The sequence below is a fragment of the Folsomia candida genome, unplaced genomic scaffold (assembly GCF_002217175.1).
Source record: "Folsomia candida strain VU population unplaced genomic scaffold, ASM221717v1 Fcan01_Sc006, whole genome shotgun sequence".
NCBI classification, from domain to species: domain Eukaryota; kingdom Metazoa; phylum Arthropoda; class Collembola; order Entomobryomorpha; family Isotomidae; genus Folsomia; species Folsomia candida.
In genome coordinates this window covers 1128971-1145603 of record NW_019091198.1, presented here as the reverse complement: position 1 = coordinate 1145603, position 16633 = coordinate 1128971, and the positions used below count along the sequence as shown (strand labels likewise).

At 36.1% G+C, this 16633-nt stretch overlaps 1 protein-coding gene across 7 annotated transcripts in view; it reads left to right on the top strand.

Moving 5' to 3' along the window:
* Positions 1-16633, top strand: part of LOC110850848 (rho GTPase-activating protein 26) — a 41709-nt gene that overhangs the window by 3472 nt on the left and 21604 nt on the right. For 5 of the 7 annotated variants that reach the window (XM_035853079.1, XM_035853083.1, XM_035853082.1 and 2 more), the window contains exons 2-3: positions 1140-1788; positions 15659-15816. In XM_035853079.1, coding sequence (XP_035708972.1) covers positions 1635-1788; positions 15659-15816 — 312 coding nt within the window. In that variant the 5' untranslated portion in view covers positions 1140-1634. Of the gene's footprint in view, positions 1-883; positions 1002-1031; positions 1054-1139; positions 1789-15658; positions 15817-16633 lie in introns of those variants that run through there. The other 2 variants (XM_035853080.1, XM_035853081.1) reach the window with 2 other exon arrangements.

Below are 16633 nucleotides of genomic sequence, written 5' to 3'. Positions count from 1 at the left end.
AATATTTTTAAACATTGGAATAACAACCCAATAATCATTTTTATACAACCATTTATTTCAAAAGCTACTTTCTATGGTTGCTAATATTACAACGTTTTCGTTGTATTATAATTTGTGGTGTGGTAGCATGTCGTCAAAAATTTTTATGAATATTTTACAACCAATGGTAATTTTAATATTAATGCAGACATGCTAATTGAGTTTACTATTTCCATCAATAAATATTTGTGCATGACCGTGCATGGATTGTAATTTTTCAAGCTTCTGACTCACGTATTATGTATATTGAACATACATACATTTATTATTTGAACTCTTAAACCCTCGTCTCAATTGCCAACTGTATAGTGCTTGATGCGATGTGTGCATAACAATTAGAATTATCCTAGCGATTTATCCAGCATTTCGTAACGAAACGAAACTAGCCGAATAATACTGCTGACGACAGTGCTTAATTAAATCCTGTAATAATACCCGTTTAAATTTTTAATGTGGTTCAAGGTAGGCACAGGCATCAATAAAGCTGATAATGTGTAATAACAGTGATCACGTTTGGATTTGATTGGATGGAGATTTTTTTGGTTATTAAACTAAGGTCACATCATTATTTGGTGCCACCTTCATCCAAACATTTAAAAATTTTCAGTTTATTTATTTATTATTCGACATGCAAAGGGTTGCAAAACCATTGCAATTTTAACTTTCCATCATCCACAGGCAGCAGAGTAAATATTTGCATGATTCACGGATGGGATAATTGCAAGTTGCATTAGTGCAAAAGATAACATGTCTTTCACAGAGAGAATCGGTTCAGTTGGCAATATCGAGTATCAAATTTGGTTATCAGTTTACACGAGATCATAACGAACGGGTGGTGATTATAGATTTGTCGGCCAAATAAAACTGCAGACCACTTGTTGCTCTTGTACATACATATATTCAGTTCACTTAAAAACAGTTGTCAAATTGTCTGACTCACCCCCTTCATGCATATTCTATGGGTTAGCTGTCATTTAATTTCATGACCAATAACTATCACAACATTTGTTTAAAGTACCGGGCCAACCAACTAATTTTGTCTACTATCTGGTTTAGCACTCGTTTTTAAAGCTGGTGAATTTGTTCTGTTTTAATTTCAGATCTGCCTACCACACACACACAAGCTCCACTGATGGATGAGCAGTGATGCAATTATTCAAGCCAAGAAATACGACTCTCAACAACTCGGCATTATAAAATAAATAACTCAAACAGCACAGACAGCAGAAGCACAGTATAATTTCTAACTACCAAAGTGATTTAAGATGACAGTGACTCGAAAACTGGGAACAATTATTATTAATAACATTACCATTTGTTCAAGTTCTCTAAATCAGCAACCAAAACTTGGGTTTCAGTTTGTTGCAAGTCAGAGGTGAAAGGGATGTTACAGTTTCCATCAAATAGAAAAAGTTGTGGGTGTAGTTTAATATCAAATTATTTGCGTATGAAATCTAACTAGTGACTACGTCCACTGGGGTTTGGTCGATTGTCGTCCAACAAGTAGTTGGACGTTGGGGAGAGTTTTTTTGTGAATTAAGTGGTGAAAGTGGAAATCCATTAAGCTGGAGCGTGTTCCAAGTGTCCCGGATATCATGGGGCTGAAGCCTCTCGAGTTCAAGGACTGTCTCACGGATAGTCCTTACTTCCGAGAGAACCTTCACGCCCATGAGAAAGAGCTGGAGAAGACGAGTTCGCAGATCAAAGTACTCGTCAAAGATGTCAAGGAAATTCTGAATGCTGCACGATGTAAGTGAAAACTATTTAGTATTATTTATTCACTACGCTGTGAAAGAAAGTTGCAAAAAATCTCAATTTATTTAAAGGATGGGTTTGTCAAATTGTTGTGTAAGATTAGAAAATTTATTAGTGTTAATTGACAGTAATGGCAGTAAGTAGTTTTGTAAGTAGCTTTTTCTACGTTTCACATCCACTCCTGGAGTTTAACTTAATGAGATAGCTGACATGTCTCTATGATATAAATTAAAGGATGAGTTGGAAAGTGGTAAAGAGTAAAATAGTTTCATTTCATGTGGTGTTTTATTACAAGTCCGGCTCGTTGGTTTCCATTATTATTTAGATCTACTGGGTAATAATTTACTCTTTTTTTTCTCATATCTCCTCCTCGCACATTACGGCAAAACAGGTTAAGCATAATATGCTGTGATATGATATATGCAATATAAATAAAACACTTCATTTTCTTAACGATGCTTATCCACACAACAGGGACACATTGTACATATATCAATACTTTTTGGCATTGGTTTCACTTTCATTAATTCTTTATGGATCATCCATAGGTATTTAGGTAGTTGCATATGTACACGCACAATTTATATTGAGAATTAAGCCGTCAAATGGTAATTTGACTCTGGATGTGCAAACACACTGATATTTTGTAAGGAACTTACTGTGCTTACGTTAGCATAAACTTGACCAAGTAAACGAATCAGGAGGAGAATTGCCAAAGTATTGATATAAGAATGGTATTGGTGCTGGTCTGGTAATTGTGGACGTTGGAAAGTGAGTTAGATTTAGATTGTGTTGACCAGTTACGTGTCATGTACACATTCTACCACCCAGCCAGTGAACGAAGTGACCACAACCACGTGAGATGGATATTACAAAACAAAATCTAAAAAGTACATGTAAACGTGACCTGTGGGATCTCGACCAGGATTTGTACTCATTTCTTGGTCTTCATCTCTTGCCCGACACAATGGGGATGTGTATATTTATACAAACTTTCTGTGAGCTAAGAGAGTGTGAACTGAATGTTGTTAATGGTGTAATTTGGCATGATGTCATTCCTGGAAATAGAATAAAAATTCCGTGTTCACCTTCAAGATATTTGTGCACTTTTGTTGGTTTTGGGTGTTAAATGCGTTAAACTAAATTACCTCATTCCTCCAAATACATATGGTCAATAAGTCCAACTCCACCAGTATTTTAAGTAACGTATCAACTTACCACAAAATCAAACAATCGATTTGTTTAGAATTCCACAAAATAGTGAAACATGATCCAATCCGTTATGCAAAACTATTTGTTTCATTAAAGCATATTCTTGAAGTTGAATATTCAAGTTGGATGTGGGAATATTATGGTAGTTATAATTCTCAGTTTATTAACTTGCACACATACGTATTATGTGCTGGTCAAGCTATATTTTATTACATGAGCACATTGGTTCGTTTAAGCGTAGGTACATATGTGTGTATATAAATTTGATTACTACATACCAGTCCCACCCTGGTAATAATATTGTCAAGCATGGGCCAATCGATTAAAGATGTTGATCTCTATGTCGGACTTTGCAGTCTTCGCCTCAGCGAAATTAATTTATGGCCTCTCTCTCGCTCTCTCTGTCTTAAAAGATTTTATGTTATGTTACGGGTTGCATTACAATAAGTCATCAGAACAACGATAGTACTGGATTCTGCGTCTTAAATTTGTTAAGCTGATTTTCCAATGGACACGGACACCACAGGCCAGGACATAGAACAGGAGGAAACTCACGGGTTAAGAACTTGACTCCCGAGTGAGAACTAGTATGTAGCTGAGAATGTTACGTTATTGCTGGTCGTTGCACGTTTGTGGTGGTGGGCAATAATGGTAATGCTTCTTTGATGGTAGAGCAACTTTTAATGTTTTTTAATTTGACATGAACACCAACCAGCACCCCAGATCAGTAAAAAGTTATTAGCGTCGCTGCATGAGAAATATAAGAGGCTTTCGTGTCCAGGACAAAAAACATCAGGAATTCTGGTAGTGCATCACATAAAGAGGGATGTAGTCTAAAAAAGACTACACTTGCCTTTTTGTAGGGCTCTACTTTATAAATGCAGCACATTGATCCAAGACAACCAACGCCATACGATCATATATGTGACTGCACTGGTTGGTGGATTAGCTAGTTTATGTTAATTGCTAATGGTTGAAATTTAGATTTATTTTACAAGATAATGAACATGACATTTTGAATTGGATTGCACTTCGTTTCCCTTTTCATGAATGCTCCAAATTGGAGCATATTTCAGGACTATACATCTCCAGTTGACAGTTTCACGTGATTTTGTTTCAAAGGGATTCATTTCCTAGGTTGCTTTGAAGCATCAATAAACAACACGGCTTTGCCACTTGTATGTATCTTGTATGAAAGGAGATGATATGAATCTGTGGGATCAAGCTGTGGGAAATAATCCAAATAAAGCGTGTTGTTTTACTGGGAAAGGTAACATGCTTGTATAAACGCAGCTGGATAAGAATTTATTTGATATGGATGAATCTACTAAATCCTGCAGAGGTCGGTCAAAACAATTGAAAAGTAGTTGCAAGATTGTTGATGGCAATGTACAAAATGTGTACGTGGTCAGACCATTGTGAAATCCATCCATCCGTCCTGCAACAACGGATCATCGTTGTAAAGTCCATTCCAATTCCGCTTCGCCATCAAACTGCTTTCATAGGTAGGCAGCCACGAAGATGTACATGCATATGGACGGACGGATGAAATGAGAACATTTCATGCAGCTCTTCTGTCTGCCTGCAGTATTCATTATGTTCATTACATTTCAGTAATTTCTTCCCACATATTTATATACTGATAAATACTAAAGCGATCAAATATGGATAATTTGCTTCACTTGGAAAATTTATTGATTTAAAACCAGTTTACAGAGATCCCCAGACTTTTATATTTATTAAACTTCTTCAATTATTAACAAAATGACTCTTAATAGATGCTATCAAGTAAATGCGTCCCAATTTAGATCCCACAAATGGGTTCATGTAGCTGTTCATGTTTTGTGTTTTGGGAAGGATGAAACTTTACTCAATCAGATTCACATGTGCATTACGTTGAAACAATGTATCTAATCTAAATATGAATCAGTTGAAATGCTTTAGGAAATTTTACAATCTTTCCAACAACACTGACATTTCTTGTAATTGTGCTAAATAAATTATTCATCTTGGAAATACGTTTATTAAAATGGATGCCAAATAATTCATACGTGAAGGAAGTGAAATAAGATTTCAATACTTTATGCGATCGAATTGAGCAGATTTTATTTGCACCACTTTGTCAATCTAGTGGAAACCGGGATTGAGCGAGTATACATAAGTTCAGCAATATTGTAGCTTAAACCTTTGTATTTAAGTAGCTTAAGTGGTGCACTTGTAAGAAACTGCAAATGCAACTGGACACGTTGATTTGTTCATTATAATAATTGGACTAATACACAGTGCATACAGTTGCTCAAGGTAAGATGGGTTCAGTTAAGGAAGGAACTACGTTGCGGAAAGAAGACAAAGTCATCTCAGATTTTATCTCAGACTTGCTTCGTTCGACCATAGTTGAAAGTAATATAATGAATGTTAAGAATGTTAACATTGTCGTCGTCCCCTCCTATCTCGAATGTCTCTTCTTCTCTGTAACAGAAAAGTATGAAGCCAAACTGGTATTGGACGAGGTGATGGTAGAGCAGGCAAGAGTAGTAAATGCCAGTCAATAGGCTCAAGATGAGTGCAGGGAAGCTGGTTTCAGATTCGAGCACAATGGAATGATGATGATGACGACGACGACGAGAAACCCTTTTCTACACGAAGAATATCGTTATTGTTGAAGGCAGTGGTATTGGTAGGTAGTGCAAACGCTGGCTTTATATCTCATCCAACAACACTATAACATAAGTAATAATGCCTTTAATTTGAAAAGTTGGCCCCAGGGAAAATTTTGGGCTTGCAAGATGAGTACGACGCTATATTATGTCGTCGTCTTCTTCGTGATGGTGGTGGTTGAGGTGTATGCCGCCTCGGATTGATCTGACGATGAAGAAAGTTGATTTGTTCCTCGTAATGGCATTCATTCTACTTTTTTAAGCTACAGTTTATTTTGGCTTGCATACGAAATATGTAGGGCAAGTGAGCCTAAAAACCTCAATACATTTCTTACTTAAGCCTTGTGTGTTGGTTGGATGTATGTTCTCGTAGATTAGACATTTTTACTACCTTCGTCAGCATCTTGTGGTACGCAAAACGAAACGTTGCATTCTCCGTTACTTATGTAGTACTTTTTATACTTCGACAATGAGGAGGGGTGACAATGAATCGGTGAAGAAGGGCAAAAACGTTTTCGAAGATAATAATTGATACTAAGTAAGTATATCTACGAAATGAGATAGATCAAGCAGCAAAAGTTTCTTAAGCGATGTGGAATGCAAGCTCGTCGCCATTTATATTAAAGTGGGTCTTGCTGGTCAGTATATACAGCCGTAGTTGGTGGTGAGATGGTGATGCATGATTGAATCTCTTGTTTTTAGTCAACATCTTTTTCTTAAAAAATAAATGAAATTTGTCCCGTCACTTCCTGACTTCTGTAAAGATTTGACCCTAATTTAGGCTACTATTTTCACTCAGAGAAACGATACTCTGGTTAAAGCACTAATCCTAAGGAGGGGAGCTTGCGAGGTTGATAATAACAGATCCTGATGCCCTTTGGATATGTGGTAGGGTCCTATGAGTGTACTAAAACCCTGAAGTGGTTTGACTCCATAGCCACATTTGCGCCCGCCACACCCACTCAAAAATGCTCAAAAACCGCTTTCGCTCAAAAACCGCTTTCACTCACTCAAATCCACGCCAAAAATCCAATTTTGCTCGGATTTTGAAATTTCTTTCACCATTACACTCCCAGATAGTTGCTTTCTTCAATTCGATATCAAACTCAATATTTTCGAAATTATTAGTATTTTTAAAATTTAAAATTCTGAATGAGCATTGTTGTAGTAATCCACAACGCAAATTATGCCTGCGAAATAATCATCATCAAAATTGAGTTTGACATTGGATTGAAGAAAGCAACTATCTGGGAGCGTAATGGTGAAAGAAATTTCAAAATCCGAGTAAAATTGGATTTTTGGCGTGGATTTGAATGAGTGAAACCTGGAGTGAAAGCGTTTTTTGGGCATTTTTGAGTGGGTGTGGCGGGCGCAAATGTGGCTATGGAGTCAAACCACTTCAGGGTTTTAGTACACTCATAGGACCCTACCACATATCCAAAGGGCATCAGGATCTGTTATTATCAACCTCGCAAGCTCCCCTCCTAAGAAGAAGAGAGATTTGATTGTTATTCTGTTGAGAGCTGGAAGAAGAGATAATGTGCAATAATAAAATGCTACATTCGATAAGGTAGTCATATTTATAATTTGACTGTAAAATTGGCCGTTGTTACTTTACTCTACTCGAAGGCCGATAAGACTAATTTTAAATCTCATCAAACAAGATCCAATCTGGCATAGAAATTGGAGGAACGAATGCTCTTAAATCTAATCCCAAGTCCTTCAACCTGCCAATTTGTACTACACTAGAGGAAAGTAGGAAGGAAGTGAAGAAGATGCACGTGCAATCTCACATTGCATTGTCCGTGTAATACTAATAAGAAATACGATGGTTGATGGTTGTAGTGGTGGGATCAAAGCAAGAGAGACAGACAGATGAACGAGATGACAGGAATGTCAGGGTCTCATGTGTTAGATCATTCATTTCCTTAATACCGCAATAGATATTTGCTTCTCAATTGTGTTCAAGGTCCACCAACCAACAGATAATAAAATAAATACTCAATAATATTATTTCAGCATCCTCTAACATATTAAGTCTCACTTTCGTTGTTTCAAATAAATATGTTTATGCCATTTGGCATGTCTCCTCGGTTGATTCCTTGGTCTCCTTGGCACATACTGTGCAATAGTGCACATTGAGCATTTACGTGGTAAAAACAATTGAACGTTATTGTTTGCCAGCGTTGTATTTATTGGTTTTGACATTAAAAGCAGCACCAATAAATCCGTCCTCTTATTTTGTATCCTCTGCACAACAATGTATGTATTTATACTACTTCTTCAAGGTTGACAAAATTAAGGGATGGATGGATGGGCGACAAAAGTAATTCATACTTTATTAGGGTTTTGTTTGAATAGTTACAGCTTCCGAGTCAGTAATTACTTAACTGCGTCGTGGATATGCTTACTTTTGTCATTCTTATGAAACCATATGTACCCATGTACATGTTATTACTTACCCAATAATCATTCAGCCTTAGCAATACATAACTGTTGATTGTAATAACGCCATAAAATTACAGCATTAAACTAAAAATAGTGACAAAGACGAATAGCTTCTTCTCAATTCAGGCATGGTCTCACTCAACCCATTTCATTGGCAAATAACACTTCCACTCTCATGTTCCCTGTCCCTGACACTCCCTACCCATCTATTCACTCTGGTGTTTATCTATGATCTGTGTACTTGGAGAGGAGAGCAAAAAGTAAATCTTATGAGATTTTGAATGAAAGAATTTTTTCCAGGTCAAGACAGACAGAAAAGGCTTGGTCTTTCTGACAGTTTATCCGTCGGTAGTTCACCCAAACGTTCTTGCATACATCTTCATCTCCCTTCTTTTTTCACGTTTATTCCCACACAATCTTATTCTCAGACAGCATCTCGCAGTCGCTGACAGTGACGACGTGTTATTGTTCAAGATTGTATTTGGTTAAAATTGGGGAGTTTGTACATAATGCAGAAAAAGTGGATTCTTCATCGGTTCAAATTACAGACCAGGTTCCAGTTTTTAGTATCGGACTTTTTATACGAAACAATAGATTTCGATATCTCATCCTTTCATTCCAAATTTAATACTTGTAAGTACACGGCGTGCATTTGGATCGGAATTTGTAATCCAGACGAGACAAAGCAAAATCCTTCTCATCTTTTTAGCATGACTAATCAATAGTATTTTCCAGTTTTCCTAGTTAAAAATTTAAAGTTTCTGCATAGTTTAATGACGATGGAACTTGTACACGGTTTACTTTATTCGTCAATTATCAGAACAGTTTCTTCGCCTTGTCACTCTTCGAATTCGAGTGCGATGAAATAGTACGTACGTTCACAAGGCCAAAAGCGTTTCTTTGTGGAAGTAACAAAGGACGACCTTCTTCTCTGCATGGGTTACGAATGGTTGGTGGCTCACAGTTTTTTCGGGTCGGTGGATTTTGAGAGTTTGAGACAGGAAGATTATTGTGAATTGTTCGAAGAGTAATGCTTGAACTGCAACAGCAGCAACAACGTTTCAATTTATAATTTACTTAAAGTAATCAAGTTCATGGCAGGGAATGAATGCAAAGTTTTGAGAGTCAATGTCCATCATGGTGTGTACGCACATGCACATATTCCCTGCTGAATACCAATGATTGATTCGTTTCGTTTTCATATGGTAAGTTTACATTGTGCTGGCTCTTCTGGCATTCGTCATCTGCGAGTGGAACTGATTCAAGTGGTTAGAAAATCATAAATACCATTTCAAGCAGTTTCTATTACTATTGCCTTGTTGCTGGGTTGAACGAAGGGAATTCTGCTTGGAATATAAAGTTTTCTCAATGTTTATAACGGCGTTGTTACATTCCAAACATTGGAGAGTCGAATAGACAATTTAAAATATGGTAATGTGCATTTGATTATCAATTTGTCCAACTATGTATAATTCATTGACAAATAATCCGCTGCGTGTTGCCTTTGGCTAATATAATGTTTTATTTACTTATTTATTGCCATGCATTATGTAATCCCGCAAGTTACCTTCGCACTCCACATTAAATGTGGAATTTACCTGTCAGTCAGCACAGCAGGTGTCACTTGGCTGAATGACTTTACGACTAATTTTTCTTTAATTCGACTTGTTTTGAATCAACTGTGTTGACGGGTTAAAAGTATTATAGCTGTTTCTTTATTGATTTTGATTCATACCCATAAACCACAATTGCAGCAATAGTAAATCTGTCTGTCTCCTCATGGTCTACTCTGCTGCTCTGTCCTTTCTACATGCATAGTTCAAAATAGAAAAAGTTATGCATGCAAATTATAGTATTTTGAAAACCTAACATTACCGTATTTTGATTTAAAAAAATTAAATTCCAACGAACTGTAAGTTTACACGATAAAAACCAGCGGTGAAATTGAACCATCTTTATGTACATAAAAGATGATTTTGCTGGTTGGACTATTGAATGTGATACAGAAATCGCTGTATTCCTACTATTAATAGTCTTTACATACTACTCTCTCTGTAAATAGACGTAAAAATTTAGCAACCTTTTACTGCATTGTTGACTTTACTAAAAACTTTTACTACTTGACTGCTAGAAGATGTATCGATTCGTATATATAATTTTAGGGCTGATATATGTGCGTTGTGGTCTGCTATAGCATTCCGACTTGATGTGATCGGTCCGGCGTTCTGTTTGGATGGATTAGAAGGAAATCGGATGAAATGCAATGCAGTCGTCAGCATTCTTGTTACGCAAGTAACACAATAATGTAAACTCTGGTTTTGGTTTTTAGTGTTTCTAAAAATAAGAGAAATCTGACAAATATTTCTTATTTCCGGGTAAATTGTTTACTCTACAAGGTTGTAAATCAACTCTAGAAAAGTTTATGTTGCATCCATGCCTGCTTCTTAGATATAACTCTTAAGAGTGGTTTTAAACCATACATTCTTAATAGTATACTGGTGAGTCATATACGTATTTTACTATTCGTTGGTCTTGGTTATTAATAAAATTAAGGTATTATAAGCTCGCCGCTCGCCGAATTGATTAGAAATTTCAGTTATGGTTACGCTCAGATTTGACAATTTTGTTTAAACAAGTTTCATTAAGAGAAATCGGAATTTGAAATTATAATTGTACTAAAAACCATATATATTGCCTATCTTTTTGACAAATTTTACCGAAAGCTTATTTTTGTCTAAATGTACCAAAAACGGATCATTACAACTAGCCGTTTTTGGATGTGCAACCTATGATTTTGTGTAACGTATGAACGTGTAAGTATGTATGAGTGAGTTTCCTTTCATCACTCGAGCTGCCTCGTCATGAAGCAGAAACAGTTAGAAATCTGTCATTTCGAAATGTGACATAATGCTTATTAGAGAATACGATTTAAATATCTTGTCGTGGTTCCTCCATCACTTATTGCTGCGACGGAAACTACTCTTCTTCCCGTATATACATACACTTCTGAGGCTAATGAGCTTGTTTCATTTTATGCATATTTGTGAAAGGGGGGACACACCGCACATAGAATTTGAAGGAAAAAGATTTGGTTGCGTAAATTGTCGTACGTAATGACAATGTATGTAAATGAAAACACAACTTCACAGTTTTCTTCAACGTACGTTGAGCTTGACGTTCTTGAATATTTTTGACAACTGTTTTTATCCTTGTACTTGCAGTGCAGTGTGGTGAATTTGATTTTCGTGTATTTGTTTGCAACCAAACTTTACATCTTTCCACCCATGCAATTTGTTTAATGAGGAAGTAAAGTTACTTGGCTTGGCGTAATGTGGCACAAAATAACGTTGTATTATGATAATTTGGTCTCCAAATTTACTCAAGTTCTTGTCATAACTTTGACATGTTTTTTCAGCTTTAAATTCAAATTGGAGTTTGTCTGTCACATAACAACCCTTTGCTTTTGCGTTGGAGTGTGAACACGCGTTCTTGTCCCTCCCAAAAATGTACATGTTTGCTAGAGGTGAGCCGGATGTCCGTTTTTTTTTGATGATCCATGGCCCGATCCAACTGAATTTGGATGGATCAGATCTAGATAGAAGTTTTTGAGTGGATCGGATCTGAAATTTTTGGGTGGGTTGGATTTGGATGAATCGGATCTCCAAAAATGACGATCCAACTCACCTCTAGGTTTGCATTTGAATCTCAACTATGACATTACTTCCTCTCCTTATTCGACTCTTGTTCAAGTACCAAGTTTCGATATGTTTTGTTGCGATAATTGGTACATTTAATCTGCCGTCAATGCTTCTCGTTGAGATGACCACCATTCCTGCCATTGTGGTCCGTCGGTCATTAAAAAATCATGTGAATATAAGGAGAAATACTTGTCAAACATCTCTTTACCTGCATTTCAAACATGGTCTCTTCTTGAAGACACAATGATGTGATGATGTGATGGACGCTCACTCCCAATAAAATATTTGTAAGCATCATGATTCATGTACACGTTGAACTTTATTTAAATTTTCACCTTTGTGAATTTATGTTATTTTTCTTCACTCTTATCCTCACTTGTAGTTTACTGGCAAGAACATAAATTAGCTAGTAGCGTAAATTACTTCCATTGATCAGCTCAGCAAAACAGACAGACAGGATTAACGAACATGGAACGCACGTACGTGGTGAATTTCTGCATAAATTTCAATTCCAACAACACGTGGGAGAACGTGATAATGTAAAGTGGAAAGTTAGTGGTGCATGCATGGCGTATATAATACAGATCATTTGTACGTTGCACGGATGTTATTGGATGAAAAAGTGTCAAATTCCACGTGCATGTATTCATCCAACCAAGTTCATGGTGTTCAGTAAGTATGTACACAAGCAAGAGTAGGTACACACATATCTGGGATGTGAGCACGTTTAAATTGTTGGATTAGTTTCTCAACACCTTTTTCAATGTTTTTCAAATAATTAGAAATAAAACAAGATTAAATTAGCTGGAATAGTATCTATACTAATTTCTTTCTGTGTTGTAACTCTCCATGATATATGGGTACATATTTATGTATATAGTATATTTATAAAACTAGGTTTGGAATATTAAAATCTGCTAGAGTTTCAACAAGTTTAACAAGAATCATGGAAGCGATTTGCAAAATTCCATTCAGCAGCGAGATGACGGCGTTAAAACCATTTTCCCAAAAGATTGCGAAATCTTTTAGCATTTGCTGAAGCTTTGATGCAATAATATACACAGCCAGCCTGTTGTTTCCTCCGACAAATCTGAAAGATTTCTCTTGCATGATGCGCCTTAAACTCAGAAAAGTATTTATTGAAGCGGAACATTAAAATTGTTCTCTATTTGGCTTGGTTTAACAAGATGTGAGTAATAAGCAACATTACGCTCGAAATTTAGTATACTTAGTTGTTGCATTTTTTGTAAAGTTGCGTGAATCGCTAAAAAATAATTTACAAGATCAAAATATGCATGAAAGTCTCAAATCTCAGCAATGTTGAATGTGTAGTCCTGTGAACTTATTGTGTCGGAAAATTCATGTTTTCATTCCTTCGGAACAATTTCGTCATAAAACCTCAAATCCTGTTTAATTCTCTTTCACAGAAAGTACAACAAGTAAAGGATTAAACTCGCAAAGAGCACAGACAAATTGAAATTCATACACAATCACAACTTATTGTCGGGGAAATTAAATGTGGTTAATTATCGTGATGATTTAATTCAGGCAAGAAACTGAGTAATCATTTCGCTCTAAAATTTCGTTGTTATCCTCATTTCCTTTCGATTGTGTAAGCCTATGCTCCTGGCATTATGACTCAATTTGCTCATATTATTACTTGTACAATAATGCGTCCGATCGTATCAAAACACCCACATTCTGCATAACCAAAGGCTAAAATCGGAGGATAACGTTTGCTTATTTGCTTGCATAAAGAGACGCGACGCAACCATGCTGGATAAATTCGTTGGCAGTAAAAGGTAAAAATAGATTCGAAATATTGTTCCATTAGGCTACGCCTATTATGTAGTTCTCCGAGCAACCAAGTGCACCTCAGTCGGTCCGTTTGCAAATATATAGTTAAATAAATTGCATTACATGGCAGAAAATACGCACACAAAGCGAAGTCCTTACTCATCATCCTCATTACGATTTTATTTGAGTGAAGAAGTAACTCATATTCGCCAGAAAGTAAGTAACGGTTCTCAGAAAGAGTCCCAACTTCCGTTCTCTAGCTGCTTCTCAGCCAATCTCTGATTATTAATATAAAATTGCACAACTGAATAAATGCAGTTAATTGCAGTTCCATCTACAACTTTGTTATAACTTTTCCTTTACTCCAGTCAAATTTATCACAAACTGAGAATCCTCCCTCTTCATAAATAAATACACAAGATTTTCCAAATGAGTAGAACTTTGTGTGAAATTTTTGATCACAATAAAATACAGGAGCACCACACTGCATTTCTACTCTTCTCAGCATTCAATTGACATTTTTGACATGAAAAGAAATTTCAGTGAGGCGATGGTTCGTTTCCTTGATGTGTTTCTTTGAATTGACAATTTTTTGCATGTCGTTACACATTAATTTGTTGGTTGTACTGATTATCTTCGTTCACCGCAGAAAAAACTTTTGTAAAGTTTTTTTCTTTGTAGATGGGTTACGTTTACACCATCGTCCGCTCATTTGTAGGTTCTCCAACTTTGTTTCATAATACACACAGAACAGAAGGCAGATCAATTTCATTCTCCTCTTCTCATGTATCTTTCAACGTTTCAATTGTTACAAGTCTATATAACTTGGTTTTGTTTGGTTGTGTAATAATGTGGCAAAAAGTGAGGACATTGACAAAAAACTCTTGGTTGTGAATCGGAATTGAAAATCAGCGCAGCTACCAGCTCATTAAACTTTGTTTGTAAGATCAACCATTGGATGAGTCGTAATGTTGGAAGGGAGTTGATTTCTGCAGCATGATTTCAATTTTTGTGTGGTTTTTCGAGTTGATGGGAAAAGTTAAGGTCAGCTTAATGAGGCATGATAAGGCGGGCATTGCTGCCGTTACATCAAAGCTGACGGCCTCAACAGTACACGACAATTTGATTCGGTTCTATCCACCATGTTACATATGCGTGTACCATGAAGATTGAGAGAGCTGTAATAAGTTGACCAATTAAAATAAAATAAAATGGTTTTGATGCGGACACTGGCCAAGTACACCGTAACAATAATGGCCACGTTTTTGTCGTAATGAAAAAGGTGCAGGATCGCCACACTCATAACCCGCAACACCGTATTACATATGTACAATTGACAGCAGAAGATAAAATTTAATACAAGTTTACAGAATAAATCCAGAAGGAGTTCATTTATTTATTAGCATTAATTTAGAATTGAGGTGATGGTCCTGTTTTTGAGTTGCTCTATTTCACTTTGATGACCTTTGGCTCCTGCCTGCGATTTAAATCACATTGCAAAATACTTTGTGGTCATGTTATGTTTCAATTTGTCGTTCAAGTTGTCTACCCTTAAAACTGGTTAAATTAGAAACTCTAATACGCCCTGAACTTGGTTATTATTTGACATTTATACTTCAGTAGGAAGTAGAACGAACTAAATTGCAAAAGTCTTAGTTATGAATTCTATTTTTTATGTGAAGCTAGCACTAGTTGTGTGCTGTCAAAGTTGCGCACTTTGTCAAGAGTGATGGATGATTGCCCTGGTTGGTGACATTTAACTTTCAAACGAAGATTCAGCTGAATGATTTTATACGTACTGAGAGTAAATTCAGTATTTTTTGGTCCGTCTGCTACTAAGAAATAATGTACGTGTTTCCGTTTCATGTGTTGGTGTTGGAATGAAACTCGAGAAACTTTGAAATTGACATTTCACGACAAATAAAAATGTTGAATCTTGCACTTGTGTTGAATCTGGTCACAACGACTTTACAATATCTGAAATAAATATGATTTATGTGTATCATACGATTCCAGGGATGTTTTCTAACTCAATTGTGTCTTAACTTACAGCCCTCTCAAGAGCTCAGCGAGCATTGGCCGATTCGCTGGAGAAATTCACCTTCGAATGTATCGGAAGCAATCAGACGGATGATGAGATTGTTATTGCAGACTCCTTGCGACAATTTGGTCATCTAATTTCAGCCATTGAAGATGAGCGGGATAGAATGGCAAGTTTTTCTCCTTCTTTTTATACATTTTAGGAAACACAATACTGCTGTAAAGTGATAACGTACATATAATAAAAGTGAAGTAACGAGTGATGGATTCTTGTTTTTGAAATTGTTATGTACAACTCCTCTGCATATTGAGAACTCTTGCCTCTGCAAGTGTTGCGTTCATTAGATTCAGCGACATTTCGAATTTGAACTCTAAATATAAATACTTTGTTCTTACGAATTCCTTTGACGACATTACGTTTTCGATAGAATCCTTTTAATACCAACACGCCATTGGCAGGTGTCAGATATTCTCAGGTCAGGTAATCTCAAAAATAGTAGTAGATAAACATAAACAAGTCACATTATGAGTAGTTTTGATTTTCATGAAAAAGTTTGAGAAAAACAGACAGGTTATTTAAACAAAGTTGAAATACCAAACCTGTCCTACAATCAGTACATATGTACAGTAATCTGGCTGGGTTATGCATTTCACAACTTTATGCACGCTGGATAACTTTATTGTGAGATGTACCGTTTCCCAACTTTTATGGCGAACAAAACATCGAATAAATGATTTATATATGTCAGATGGACTAATTAAAATATTTGTTTGAAACAAACTACGAAGTTGTCTTTGGTTGAAAATTTATAGGAAAGCCCAAGTACTCAGTCAGTAAATAAGTAATGGCGAAAAGTCAGCCACTCACTCAGTCATGGTTTCCTTCCTAATTGACGTAGCCTGTCATGATTAAGGAGAAGCTTAAAGGAATATAAAATCTTTATTCTTGTTTACTCGCAATTTTAGAGTATCATGATTCTGCATGAT